Source organism: Geotrypetes seraphini, chromosome 1 (assembly GCF_902459505.1).
Source record: "Geotrypetes seraphini chromosome 1, aGeoSer1.1, whole genome shotgun sequence".
In the NCBI taxonomy this organism is placed as follows: domain Eukaryota; kingdom Metazoa; phylum Chordata; class Amphibia; order Gymnophiona; family Dermophiidae; genus Geotrypetes; species Geotrypetes seraphini.
The window spans coordinates 19,945,739-19,959,627 of record NC_047084.1 but is presented as its reverse complement, the minus strand read 5'-3'; the positions used below and the strand labels follow the sequence as shown (position 1 = coordinate 19,959,627).

Sequence of the window (13,889 nt, the reverse complement as noted above, 5' to 3'; positions counted from 1 at the left end):
TCTGTATAGTGCACTGCATCTCTCTCTCTCCCCCCCATCACACTCAGTACATCCCTTCCTCCCTCCCCTCCAAACAGAAGTCTCCCCACTCCTAGACCTCATCAAGTGTCTCCTCACCCACCCAACCAACCAGCATAGATCCCTGTGGTCTACTTTCAAAGCCCTGGTGGTCCAGAGATGAGGCTGGGGTAGGAGCAAGCCCCAGTCACTCCTGTCCAGACTGGTAATGCTTTCAGAATGGCTACTGCGACCATTGGTGACAGTCTCAAAAAGCTGCAGCTAGTTTTATGGTAGCCATTTTCTAACATGGGCAGCAGTGACTGGATATCACTGCTGCCCCAACCTCACATTTGGATCATCAGGGCTTTGAAAGTAGATTTCATAGGGAGATGGAGCTGTTAATCACCAGCTTTTAACTTTGTTAATTCTACTCAATTTGTAGCATCTTTTAATCATTGTAAATCGCATAGAACTTCACGGTCCTGCGGTATATAAACTATTATTATTATGGAGGGACTATGCTTAGTTGGCTGAGTAGGGAGGCACTTGGAGGGAGGGGGTCTGGAACTAGGGAAGTTACTACTGTTTGGGTGAATAGGGGAGGGGGATTCTGGGAAGTACGAATGGTGCCTTGATGTTTGGCAGGGAGGGAGGGAGTAGGCAGAGGCCAGATAACTGAGTGTTGATTAATCTGAAACATAAGAGAGCTAGATTCACTATACTTACCTTAGCAATCCAATCCGTGGCTGAGTCTTCCCGAGCGACCGATTCACCAACCCTCTTCATGCAAATGAGGGCAATCGGAGGCATACCCCACAGCAACTGCACAGATCGCTGCTGAGCAATCCAGATGCTTGCACAGACCTTCTTCTTTCCCTGTAGATGGTTGGCACCTGCTCTCCGCGCAAGGAAGCCCTGTCATGTAGTCCGTGGTTTTGCCTAAGAAGACCGTTGCCGGCAGCGTTTGCTCTCCCTGTCCCACTTCACCATATTACTTAACAAAGCAGCAATAGAAATCCTGCTGATTTCAAACATCTTGCCCCAGATATCTGGCTCACAAGAGGTTTTTATGCAGTCCCCGTCTGCAAAGGTTTTTTTTTTTTTTTTCAATTTTACTTCATGCAACAGAATAATTCCCTGTAGATAACATTTTCGCCATAGTGCAGCCCCGCTTTTAACCCTTGGGTCAAAAACGCAGGTTAAAAGCACGGGCTCGCAGAGGGGGCTTCTGAGCAGGCAGTGGGGAATTCGGTCGCTGGAGGGAATCCTGCACTGGGCTAACGGAGCAGTGCGGCAGAGAACTGGGGGAAGCAGAGAGAGCAGGGCGCTTTTGATTGGTTTTCAGGGCGGCAGAGAGCAGGACAGTTGGCAAGGATGTGAGCGACTGGTCCTCAGCAGTCACTCACGTTTGGATCGGTCAACCCAATCAGTTTGTTTAGTGAATCGCTGCCAAATGCATTGCCCCTCATTTGCATGTGCAGATCGGATCCGGTGCGGACAGGATCGGTCAGAAGGTTAGTGAATCGGGTCGGGGTCACAAACTGCTCTCAAACCGGTCAGGACACAATCGATCAGCTTAGTGAATCTGGCCCTAAGTTCAGATGCATAAATGTTAGATGTATCAATACTCACTTATGTTAGTATTCTATAATTGAGCCTAGACACCTAGGTTCCATTATATAATACCCGGTATCAGCTTGATTGGCCCTTTGTCATGTCGGGGTTGGGAAGGAGGGAGATCAGGAACGTGGGTGAGGGAGAAGAAAGGAAATTGGAGGAGGAAAGGGAACCTGTATCCTTATGTGAGTCCTAGCTAATATTCAGCCAGGACCCTCATAAGTATCTTATGCGAGTTCCAGTTGAATTTAATTAGCATCAGATATTCAATTAAATTTAAGACACATAGGGGCTCATTTTTAAAAGACAAAAACATCCAAAAGTAGCATAAAGGGGCAGATGGATGTGTTTTTTGCCAAACCTTTCCAATTTGCTATTTTTGAAACCAGGTTTGTAGCCTGATATCAATGCTGTTGATCAGTAGTTTGTCTAAATCTCAATAGGGCATGGTAATATAAAAAGGGTTCCATGAAGTAAAAGAGGTCACACTAAAAAAATCCAAGAACACTGTGCAGCCTTCCCTATAATTCTCATCAAAATAGTGTTTAGTATCTCTTATACCTTCTCTTACACCTATTAATTTTTAATTGACTTACATTTAAAAATGTGCTTATTCATGAATGGAGAGTAAAACATATGGATACCATCACTGGGTAATGATCAGATATCCAGTCTTTTCTGTTTTAGTGGAATTCTTTTTTTTTTTTTTTAATTCAGCTAAAGGTGTTCACACTATGAAAGCCCTGCATACTTTAAATAAGTTTACTTATTTACCGACTTTAACCATTTTACATATACAAGAGCAGTTGTCAATCTATATGGCTAGATTGTATGATAACATGTCTCTTTACATTTTTTAATCATTTTACAGGAGAAAAAAAATCACAATTTTGTTTTCATGGAAATTTTAAGACATCCCATAGTAGGAATGATAAACTTGATATTTGTATTTCTATTCTGCTACTTTTTATTCCATGAGGAAAAAATCAAGAAAAACAATCAATGTAATTCATTTCCAATGCACTTATTTTGTAGGATTTTGACTTAAATAATGAGATGAAAATGAATGTTGTCAATTTACTAGAAGAAGTTTTGCGAGACCCTGACCTTTTACCCCAAGAAAGAAAAGCAACAACTAACATATTGAGGTAAAGCATTTCTGTTCATTTGCTTTCCTTGGCGCTGGAGATAAGGTGAATGAAATCAAGATTATTGAGAATGTGTGGAATTACGTAGTTCTAGAGTTTTACTTCTATGAGATAAGGCTAAGATGGCAGAAAAACTTTCTTCAACTTATCACGTTTCATGTGGAGTACAACAAGGTTTCCCCTTTCCCCTATTTTATTTAAAATGTTTTAATGTAGTCACTGGAACTAATTTTTGAGATTGCTGGGTTCCAGGTTTTTATTTACACAGACAATATTATTGTTATGATCCCTGTTTATTCTATGGTGGAGGATGTTAAATTTATGTTACAGAGATGTGTCACTTTAATAGATGACTGGATGATTACACATTTTTTGAAACGTAGGCCTTCTTTTACTAAGCCACGGTAGAGGTTTCTATCATGGCCCAGAGCCCTAAATGCCCCAATGCTGCAATATTGTGTATTTAGGTATCTTGAATTCTCTTTGTGAGAAATTAAAGATGGTATACAATACAACGTGACTAATTTATTTATTGCACACCACCCCAGGTCCAACTTCTCTCCCTTCAGACCATTGCCCACCATCTCTCTCTCTGTTTCTGGTCCCATAAACTCTCCCCCCATGCCCAATCTGGCACTTCTTTTAATACCCTCCCCCCCCAAAAAAAAAAATCCAGGAGGCTTCCTCGGCCCAGCATGTTCTCCCCCTTCTCTCTGCTCCCATGCATTTCTACCTCACTCTTCTCCCTCCACCATGTCAAATAATTATCTGTCTCCATCCCTCTTCCCAACAGTTCTCCTCTTTCTTTATCTCCCCAATTGCACCATCTCTTTCCCTCTCTCAGACACCTAATTCTCCCTTTCTATTATCTCCTTCACCTCTGCATCTTTCCCTCACTTCCTCCATTCTTCCATCTTATGGCTCATGCTCCCCTCTATCTTTCTCTTCATTCTGTATCCTAAGTTCATGCCCCTCCCTCCTTCCTTCCATCATTTTTCCTAAGTTTATGCTCCCTCCCTCTCAAGTCCTCTCAAGTCTCCCGCCCTTCTCCCGCCCTCCCTTCTGTGCCCCGGGTGTTTACCTTCAGGCCGGCTCCCTCCTCACTGCTAGTCATTTTTTGCTGAAAGCCGCGGGCAGCGCCTCCCTCTCAAGTCCCAACACACCCTTCTCCTTCCCTCCCTTCTGTGCCTTGGGTGTTTACCGTCTTGCCTGCTCCCTCCTCCATCTTGCTGCAGCGTTCCCTCTAAGCCGTGGGCAGCGGCTTCCACGCGCCTCCTGCGGCTGATCTGGAAGTGTTCCCTCTGATGTCACTACATCAGAGGGAACACTTCTGGGTCAGCCGCAAGAGGTACATAGGATCCGCTGCTCGCGGTTTTAATCAAACGCTGCAGCAAGACAGAGGAGGGAGCCAGCAAGATGGTAAACACCCAGGGGCGGCAGAGGGAAACACCGCATCGCTCTTGAGCGGGGCCGCACAAAATAATTCATGGGGCCACATGCGGCCCATGGGCCGCGAGTTGACACCCATGCTTTTCCCTAAAATTTTGCATTATGAGTCACTTGTAGTTTGAAGTTTAATGATTGTTTTCATATGATATGTATGTACCATATGTATTTAAAATTAAATGATAGCCTTGAAGGAGTAGAGGAGTAGCCTAATGGTTAGCACAGTGAGCTGAGAACCGGGTTCAAATCCCACTGTGGCACCTTTTGACCTGAGCAAGTCACTTAATCCTACATTGCCCCAGGTAAACAAAATCTTAGGGTTCTTTTTCTAAGCTGTACTAACAAATGGACTTAATGCACCTTTAGAAACATAGAAAGATGACGGCAGAAAAGGGCCAAGGCCCATCAAGTCTGCCCACTCTATAGACCCTCCCCTTAATATTAGCCAATGTTCTACCCTGATCCACTTAGGGATCCCACATGGGCGTCCCATTTATTCTTAAAATCTGGCACGCTGCTGGCCTCGATTACCTGTACTGGAAGCTTGTTCCATTGATCAATCACTCGCTCCGTGAAGAAATACTTCCTGGTGTCGCCGTGAAATTTTCCGCCCTTGAGTTTGAGCGGGTGCCCCCTTGTGGTTGAGGGGCCTCTGAGAAGGAAAATGTTATCTTCCACTTCTATACGTCCGGTGATGTATTTAAACGTCTCAATCATGTCTCCCCTCTCCCTGCGTTCCTCGAGAGTGTAGAGCTGCAAACTGTTTAGTCTTGCTTCGTACGAGAGACCTTTAAGCCCTGAGACCATTCTGGTGGCCATCCTTTGGACCGACTCGACCCTCTGCATGTCCTTGCGATAATGTGGATTCCAGAATTGCACGCAGTATTCCAGATGAGGTCTCACCATGGTCCTGTATAATGGCATTATGACTGCAGGCTTTCTGCTGACGAAACTTCTACGGATGCAACCCAGCATCTGTCTTGCCCTTGATGAAGCCTTCTCCACCTGATTGGCAGATTTCATGTCTGCGCTGATGATTACTCCTAAATCTCGTTCTGCTGAAGTCCTTGTCAAGGTCTCACCGTTCAAGGTATAAGTTCTGCACGGGTTTCTGCTACCCAGGTGCATGACCTTACACTTTCCAGCATTGAAGCCCAGCTGCCAGGTTGAGGACCAGCTTTCCAATGTACGTAGGTCCTGCGCCATACTATCTTGTAGTTTGCCCTCGCTTACCATATTACATAGTTTGGCGTCGTCGGCGAATAATGTTACTTTACCATGAAGCCCTTGAGTCAGATCTCCTATGAATATGTTGAAGAGGAGTGGACCCAAGACCGAGCCCTGCGGCACCCCGCTGGTCACTTTCGATGTCTCAGAGAAAGTACTGTTAACCATCACCCTCTGAAGTCTGCCACTCAGCCAATCATTGACCCATGCCGTCAGAGTCTCTCCTAACCCCATCGATTTCATCTTGTTTAACAGTCTGCGGTGTGGGACGCTGTCAAAAGCTTTACTGAAGTCCAGGTACACTATGTCCAGTGATTCTCCTTCGTCCAGTCTTTTTGTTACCCAATCAAAGAAGCTGATGAGGTTTGATTGGCAGGACCTACCCTTGGTGAATCCATGTTGATTGGGGTCCCGTAGATTCCCTTCGTCCAAGACCGTGTCCAATTGGTGTTTGATCAGTGTTTCCATGAGTTTGCATACTATCGATGTCAGACTCACCGGTCTGTAATTTGCAGCCTCTGTCTTGCATCCCTTTTTATGTAGAGGAACGACGTTAGCTGTTTTCCAGTCCAAGGGGACTGTCCTTGTACTCAGTGAGAGATTGAAGAGCACGGCTAACGGTTCTGCCAGGACATTACCTAACTCCCTGAGCACTCTGGGGTGCAGATTGTCCGGTCCCATGGCTTTGTTCACCTTGAGTTTTGTTAGCTCAAAGTAAACCTCGCTGGGTGTGAATTTAAAATCCCGGAAGGGGTCTTTTGTGTTTGACTGTGGCTTCAATTGAGGGCCGGACCCTGGCGCCTCGCAGGTGAAGACCGAGCAGAAGTATTCATTTAGTAGTTCGGCCTTTTCGGGATCCGATTCTGCGTAATTCCCGTCCGTTTTTTTTTTCAGGCGTACTATCCCGTCTGTGTTTTTTTTCCTGTCACTGATATACCGGAAAAAGGATTTGTCCCCTTTCTTAATGTTGTTTGCTAGAGTTTCTTCCACTCGTAGTTTGGCCTCCCTGACTGCCGTTTTGACCTCTGTGGACTTGATCCTGTGTAGCAGTTGATCTTCGCTTTTCCCCGTGCGTTTGAAGGAAGCAAATGCGTTTTTCTTCTCCTTAACGAGACGCGAGATCTCTGCGGTGAACCACTGGGGTTTTTCTTTTCTTCGCCGTTTGTGTGATGATTTTATGTAACGGCCGGTTGCCTCGTGTATGACAGATTTCAGGGATGACCACATATCCTCCACATTCCCTGTCTTAGTTTGGGCCTGGAGCGCCTGATGGACGTAGACTCCCATGCGTGCAAAGTCTGTTCCTCGGAAGTTGAGTACCTTTGTTTTAGTGTTTGATCTATAGAAACCTTTCCTCAGGTGGAACCATACCATGTTATGATCGCTGGAGGCTAGCTTATCTCCCACGAAGACTTCTGAGACGCTTTCCCCATTGGTGAGTACTAGGTCAAGGATCGTTTGGGCCCTAGTGGGCTCCATTACCATTTGATTGAGGCGTGCTCCTCTTATGGAGGCTAATAGCCTCTTGCTGCCGCTGGTTGTTGCTGAAGGTATGCTCCAGTCTACGTCCGGCATATTGAAGTCTCCCATTAGTACAACGTCCCCCCGTAGAGCGATATTTTCTATGTCTTCGATTAGTTCCGTGTCCTTGTCTTCCGGTTGTCTTGGAGGTCTATATACCACACCAAGATACAGGCATTTTTCTCTCCCTCTGGCCAGGTTCACCCAGAGGGATTCCCCGGTGTACTTAACGTCCGTGATTCTGGTGGTTTTGATACCTTCTTTAATGTATAGCGCTACCCCTCCGCCTACCCTAACCTCTCTGTCTCGACGAAGTAAATTGTAACCCGGTATAGCCATATCCCACCCATGAGAGTCCGTGAACCAGGTCTCGGATATCGCCACCACATCTAGGTCGGCATTCACTATCTCGGTCTCCAATTGCAGAATTTTATTGCCTAAACTGTGTGCATTGACATACATGGCCCTCCATCCCTTGTGTTTGCTAGGGCTGTCATGCGTATTATGGGTGCTTACCTTGGACTCAGAAGGGCGGTTGTGTCTCGCCTCCATAGGATGATTCCTTACTGCTCTGGAATGTGAGTGGATACCCTCCCCCAACTTACCTAGTTTAAAGCCCTGCGAAGTAGGCGGGCTAGACGGTGTCCAAGTACGTTTTTACCTCTTCTGGTCAGGTGAAGTCCGTCTGGTCCCTGCAGTCCCTGGAGTGCCTTTCCATGGTCCAGGAATCCAAAGTTCATCTCTATGCACCAGTTGCGAAGCCACTCGTTGGTACGTTGGATGCGTTCTTCCCTGGCTCTTCCTCTGTCTCTAACTGGGAGGATGGATGAGAAGACCACCTGTGCACCTGTTTGCTTCAGCTTCCTACCCAGGGCTCTGAAGTCATCGGGTATGTTCTCTGAGGTGTTCCTTGCAGTGTCGTTTGTACCTACATGGATAAGAAGCATAGGGAAATGGTCATTAGGTTTTAGTAGTTTGTCGAGACAGGTGGTGACGTCACGAATCCTGGCTCCAGGGAGACAGCAGACCTCCCTTGACTGCAAATCTGGTCTGCAAATTGGACCCTCGGTTCCTCGCAGCATGGAGTCACCAATGACTACCACTCTGCGTTCCTTCCGGGGGGGCTGATCAGCGTGCTTTGGAGTCCAAGTTGTGCGCTGGGTGTCTTCCTGAGCCTCTTCCGCTACCTCCTCGGTAGTAATGTCCTGCAAGACGTGGTATCTGTTTTTCAGGCTGAGTTGTGGTGAGCTACCCTGTTTGGGACAAAAAGAAGAAAAGGGAAGTGAGAAAAGGGGGGGGGGGTTTTCTCCGTTTTCCCGTGGAGGAGGTTACCAGTTGCCAGGGACCGGCATCCCCTATCATTTCTTGCACCCCTATCGTGGAATTTATAACTGGAGACTTGGGTGTCTCGAGGATGGATCTATCGTGGGTCAGCTCTGCCAAATGGGAAACCTCCTTGATGGCTCCATCGATGTAGGCCTCGTCCTCCCTGATGCTCCTTAAGCGCTGCACCTCCTCCCTGAGGCTCCATAGTTCCTGTAGGATGTCTTTGTTCAGCTGCTCCATCTCCTCTGTCTGAGTAGAAACTGTAGCGTGCGTGCGGGCCTTTCCTGTGCACTGAGCCCATTTCTAGAATCAACATGTGTCCATTTTAAAAAATTACCACAGGAGCACTTAACGCCTTCTATTTAAGTGGTATTAAAGGCTCCTGCATTATGGTTGTGCTAACCAGTTAGTGCACTGGTAATGTGCACAAGCTAGCTGATTAGTGCATTAGCTGATTACCGTATTTTCACGCATATAACGCGCGCGTTATACGCGTTTTTACCTACCGCGCATACCCCTCGCGCGTTATATGCGTGAGCGCGGTATACGAAAGTTTTAAAACATAGTTCCCACCCCGCCCGACGCCCGATTCACCCCCCCAGCAGGACCACTCGCACCCCCACCCCGAACGACCACTCGCACGCGCTCCCACCCGCACCCGCATCCACGATCGGAGCAAGAGGGAGCCCAAGCCCTCTTGCCCGGCCGACTCCCCGACGTCCGATACATCCCCCCCCCGGCAAGACCACTCGCACCCCCACCCCGAAGGACCGCCGACTTCCCGACAATATCGGGCCAGAAGGGAGCCCAAACCCTCCTGGCCACGGCGACCCCCTAACCCCACCCCGCACTACATTACGGGCAGGAGGGATCCCAGGCCCTCCTGCCCTCGACGCAAACCCCCCCCCCCCCCAACGACCGTCCCCCCCCCCAAGAACCTCCGACCGCCCCCCCAGCCGACCCGCGACCCCCCTGGCCGACCCCCACGACCCCCCCACCCCCCTTCCCCGTACCTTTGGAAGTTGGCCGGACAGACGGGAGCCAAACCCGCCTGTCCGGCAGGCAGCCAACGAAGGAATGAGGCCGGATTGGCCCATCCGTCCTAAAGCTCCGCCTACTGGTGGGGCCTAAGGCGCGTGGGCCAATCAGAATAGGCCCTGGAGCCTTAGGTCCCACCTGGGGGCGCGGCCTGAGGCACATGGTCGGGTTGGGCCCATGTGCCTCAGGCCGCGCCCCCAGGTGGGACCTAAGGCTCCAGGGCCTATTCTGATTGGCCCACGCGCCTTAGGCCCCACCAGTAGGCGGAGCTTTAGGACGGATGGGCCAATCCGGCCTCATTCCTTCGTTGGCTGCCTGCCGGACAGGCGGGTTTGGCTCCCGTCTGTCCGGCCAACTACCAAAGGTACGGGGAAGGGGGGTGGGGGGGTCGTGGGGGTCGCCAGGGGGGTCGCGGGTCGGCTGGGGGGGCGGTCGGAGGTTCTTGGGGGGGGCGGTCGTTGGGGGGGAGGGGGGTTTGCGTCGAGGGCAGGAGGGCCTGGGATCCCTCCTGCCCGTAATGTAGTGCGGGGTGGGGTTAGGGGGTCGCCGTGGCCAGGAGGGTTTGGGCTCCCTTCTGGCTCAACTACCAAAGGTACGGGGAAGGGGGGTGGGGGCGTCGTGGGGGTCGCCAGGGGGGTCGCGGGTCGGCTGGGGGGGCGGTCGGAGGTTCTTGGGGGAGGCGGTCGTTGGGGGGGGGGGGGGTTTGCGTCGAGGGCAGGAGGGCCTGGGATCCCTCCTGCCCGTAATGTAGTGCGGGGTGGGGGTAGGGGGTCGCCGTGGCCAGGAGGGTTTGGGCTCCCTCCTGGCCCGATATTGTCGGGGAGTCGGCGGTCCTTCGGGGTGGGGGTGCGAATGGTCCTGCCGGGGGGGGGGATGAATCGGACGGCGGGGGGGGGTGAACGGAGAGTCGGGACAGCGCACGGAGAGGCGGGGCAGTGCACGGAAGTCAGGGGGGTGAACGGAGAGTCGGGACAGCGCACGGAAAGTCAGGGCAGTGCATGGAAGTCAGGGGGGGGTGAACGGAGAGTCGGGACAGCGCACGGAGAGGCGGGGCAGTGCACGGAAGTCAGGGGGGGGTGAACGGAGAGTCGGGACAGCGCACGGAGAGGCGGGGCAGTGCACGGAAGTCAGGGGGGGTGAACGGAGAGTCGGGACAGCGCACGGAAAGTCAGGTCATTGCACGGAAGTCAGGGGGGGTGAACGGAGAGTCGGGACAGCGCACGGAAAGTCAGGGCAGTGCATGGAAGTCAGGGGGGGGTGAACGGAGAGTCGGGACAGCGCACGGAGAGGCGGGGCAGTGCACGGAAGTCAGGGGGGGTGAACGGAGAGTCGGGACAGCGCACGGAAAGTCAGGGCAGTGCACGGAAGTCAGGGGGGGTGAACGGAGAGTCGGGACAGCGCACGGAAAGTCAGGGCAGTGCATGGAAGTCAGGGGGGGTGAACGGAGAGTCGGGACAGCGCACGGAGAGGCGGGGCAGTGCACGGAAGTCAGGGGGGTGAACGGAGAGTCGGGCAGCATGCGCGGTATAATCGTGAGCGCGTTATACCAAAGTTTTTGTGCTTATCATCGTGATTTCTGCGCGCTATACACGTGTGCGCGTTTTATACGGGTGCGTGTTATTTGCGTGAAAATACGGTAGTGCATCCACACCCATTCTCTGCCCCTGATGACTCCCACCCCCCAAAAAAAAAAATACTTGCTACCAGGTTAGCACTGCAGATTACAAAACTAACACAGAATGCTCTAATGCAGGGTTGTCAAAGTCCTTCCTCGAGGGCTGCAATCCAGTCGTGTTTTCAGGATTTCTCCAAGGAATATGCATGAGATATATTAGCATACAATGAAAGCAGTGCATGAAAATAGATCTCATGCATATTCATTGAGGAAATCCTGAAAACCTGACTGGATTGCAGTCCTCGAGAAGGGACTTTGCCACCCCTGCTCTAGTGTGACCCACTTTGAGCCATTTTTGTTATGTTAAGCACATGTTAGCACCTGATGCAGCTCAGTGGAAAGATTCCTTAGATTGTGAATCCACTAGGGACAGAGAAGATACTTGTATGTAATGTAATGTAATGTAATGTATGGCTGTCCCTTCCCCCCCCCCTCCCGATTTCATCTCTCTCTCGCTATATCATATCTTACAACCCTCCTCCTGTATCACCATTTAACCCGACCTAATCCCTTCAAAAAAGTTCTCCCCCCCCCCACCTTCATTGCCTGTATCTTTATCAAAATTTTGTAAATCCGTGTGCTATCACGGACCTTAATTTAATGGATGTAAACCGCCTAGAACTTTACGGGTATGGCGGTATACAAGAATAAAATTATTATTATTATTATTATAATATATAAACTGCTTTGGTTGTTTCACAGAAAGGTGATATATCAAAAATCTAATAAACATAAACATAAATTCAAAGCATCATATTGACCAGCCAGATGAAAAGTATAATAATATAACAGATCAGGATAGAAAAAGATCAGTCCCAGTTCTTCCTTTTCAAAAATGTATGCCAACTGACAGCTATAAAATGTGACCACTTTTCAGGAGAGTGTTTCTTCTTTTGTAATGAGGGGAGGAGAATGTTGTTACACAGCAGTAAATTCCTATAACTATAAATACCATATGAAAATTATACTAAACTCAGAGTCAACTTTGTTCTCAACCCTGGGAGTCTTGAGTTCCTACACCTGTACCATAGGGTTAGCTTTGACTAGATACTTCAGACCTGTCATGAGTTTGGGCAGATCAGCAGAGTTCTTTCCCTCTATGGCCATGTACACCACAGAGTAGATGCTGAACTTCATCATCCTCATGTTCTGAGCATGCTTGAAAGTGGTGATGGTAGCAGTTTTCCCCATGAAATCGTCTACACCACCAACCCAACTATGTTACCTATTATTTTGGGAAGATGAACATACAGAATCCCTTAGTAAGGTTTCACCCAGCTCTCCTTCCTTTCCATTTCTAATCACAAAATATTTGAAGAACCTGCTAAGAATTGCTATGTGGAAATTAATGAAGGAAAAGCAGACATGGGTACTTTTGTGTTTATGGAAGAAAATCCTAGAGACCTCAGTTGGTTAACAAAGGTATATATGAGAATGGAGTGGATATCACACCATTCACAGAAGGAAGTATTTACAAACAACTTGAAAAACTGAAAGAGGGCAAAGCTGTGAAACCAGACGACATCTATCCCAGGATACCGAGGGAGCTCATTTATGATTTCCTGTAGCTCTAATAATTTTAAACTTAATTTTCCTTCATTGCAATATATGCATAGAAAGCATTTTCATGTGTCTATTTTGCTTATCAAGTAGCTTCTGTTTGGAATAATTTACCATTGCAAATTAATTCTTATATTTTGTTTTGTAAATATCTGAAAATGTATCTATTTTCTTCCAATGATATTTAACTTTGTTTTGGGTTTAGTAAGTTTGTGTTATTAAATTTTTGTTCTTAAACCTTTTGTAATTTCTTCAGTTTAAGGCCTTCTTAATGATGTGATCTGCATTGAACCTAGTGAAGATTGTGGAATAGAAGTACCAATAATAAAATAGAATAACTCAGAGAGATTCTGGTGAATCCTCTTAAAGATTTGTCTAATAAATCCTTGGAAGTGGTTGAGGTTCTGTGGGACTGGAGTTGAGCAGAAGTGGTCTCTCCTCTCAAAAGTGATAACAAAGAAGTAAACCTTACTTTGGTGGTTGAAAAAATAATGGAGGCTTTGCTGAAGGAAAGGATAGCAAACTTCCTGGAACCCAGTAGGTTACAAGATCTGAGGCAACATGATTTTACTAAAGAAAAATCTTGCCAAACAAATTTGATTGATTTTCTTTGACTGGGTGACAGAGAATTGGATTAAGGACAGCATTAGACATAGTTTATCTGGATTTCAGCAAAGCCTTTGACATAGTTCCTCATAGGAGCTCATCAATAAACTTAGCTTACTAAAATTAGGACCCAAAGTGGTGGACTGGATTTGAAACTGGTTGACTGACAGATGACAAGATGGTGGTAAACAGAATTCACTCAGAGGAAAGAAAAAATCGGTACTAAGACCAATTCTATTTAGTATATTTGTGAGTGGCATTGCTGAAGAGTTATAAGGAAAAGTAAGTCTTTTTGCAGATGACATGAAGATTTGCAACAGAGTGGACGTTTCAGAGGAAAAAGAAAACTTAAGATGAAATCTACAAATATTAGAATGGTCTAGTGTTTAGCAGTTAGAACATAAGAATAGCCTTACTGGGTCAGACTAATGATCCATCAAGCCCAGTAGCCCATTCTCAGGCCAATCCAGGTCAGTAGTACCTGGCCAAAACCCAGGGAGTAGCAATATTCCATGCAATGAACAGGGCAAGCAGTGGCTTCCCCATGTCTTTCTCAATAATAGACTATGGACTTTTCCTCCAGGAACTTAAAACCAGCTATATTATCCGCTCTTACCACATCCTCTGGCAACACATTCCAGAGCTTAACTATTCTCTGAGTGAAAAAAAATTTCTCCTATTGGTTTTAAAAGTATTTCCCTGTAACTTCATCGAGTGTCCCCTAG

At 47.9% G+C, this 13,889-nt stretch overlaps 1 protein-coding gene across 6 annotated transcripts in view; it reads left to right on the top strand.

Annotated features, from left to right (window-relative positions):
- Positions 1-13,889, top strand: part of RASGRF2 (Ras protein specific guanine nucleotide releasing factor 2) — a 422,861-nt gene that overhangs the window by 334,111 nt on the left and 74,861 nt on the right. For all 6 annotated transcript variants that reach the window (XM_033924793.1, XM_033924646.1, XM_033924482.1 and 3 more), the window contains one exon: positions 2,653-2,765. In XM_033924793.1, the coding sequence (XP_033780684.1) occupies positions 2,653-2,765 (113 nt within the window). The remainder of the gene's footprint in view (positions 1-2,652; positions 2,766-13,889) is intronic.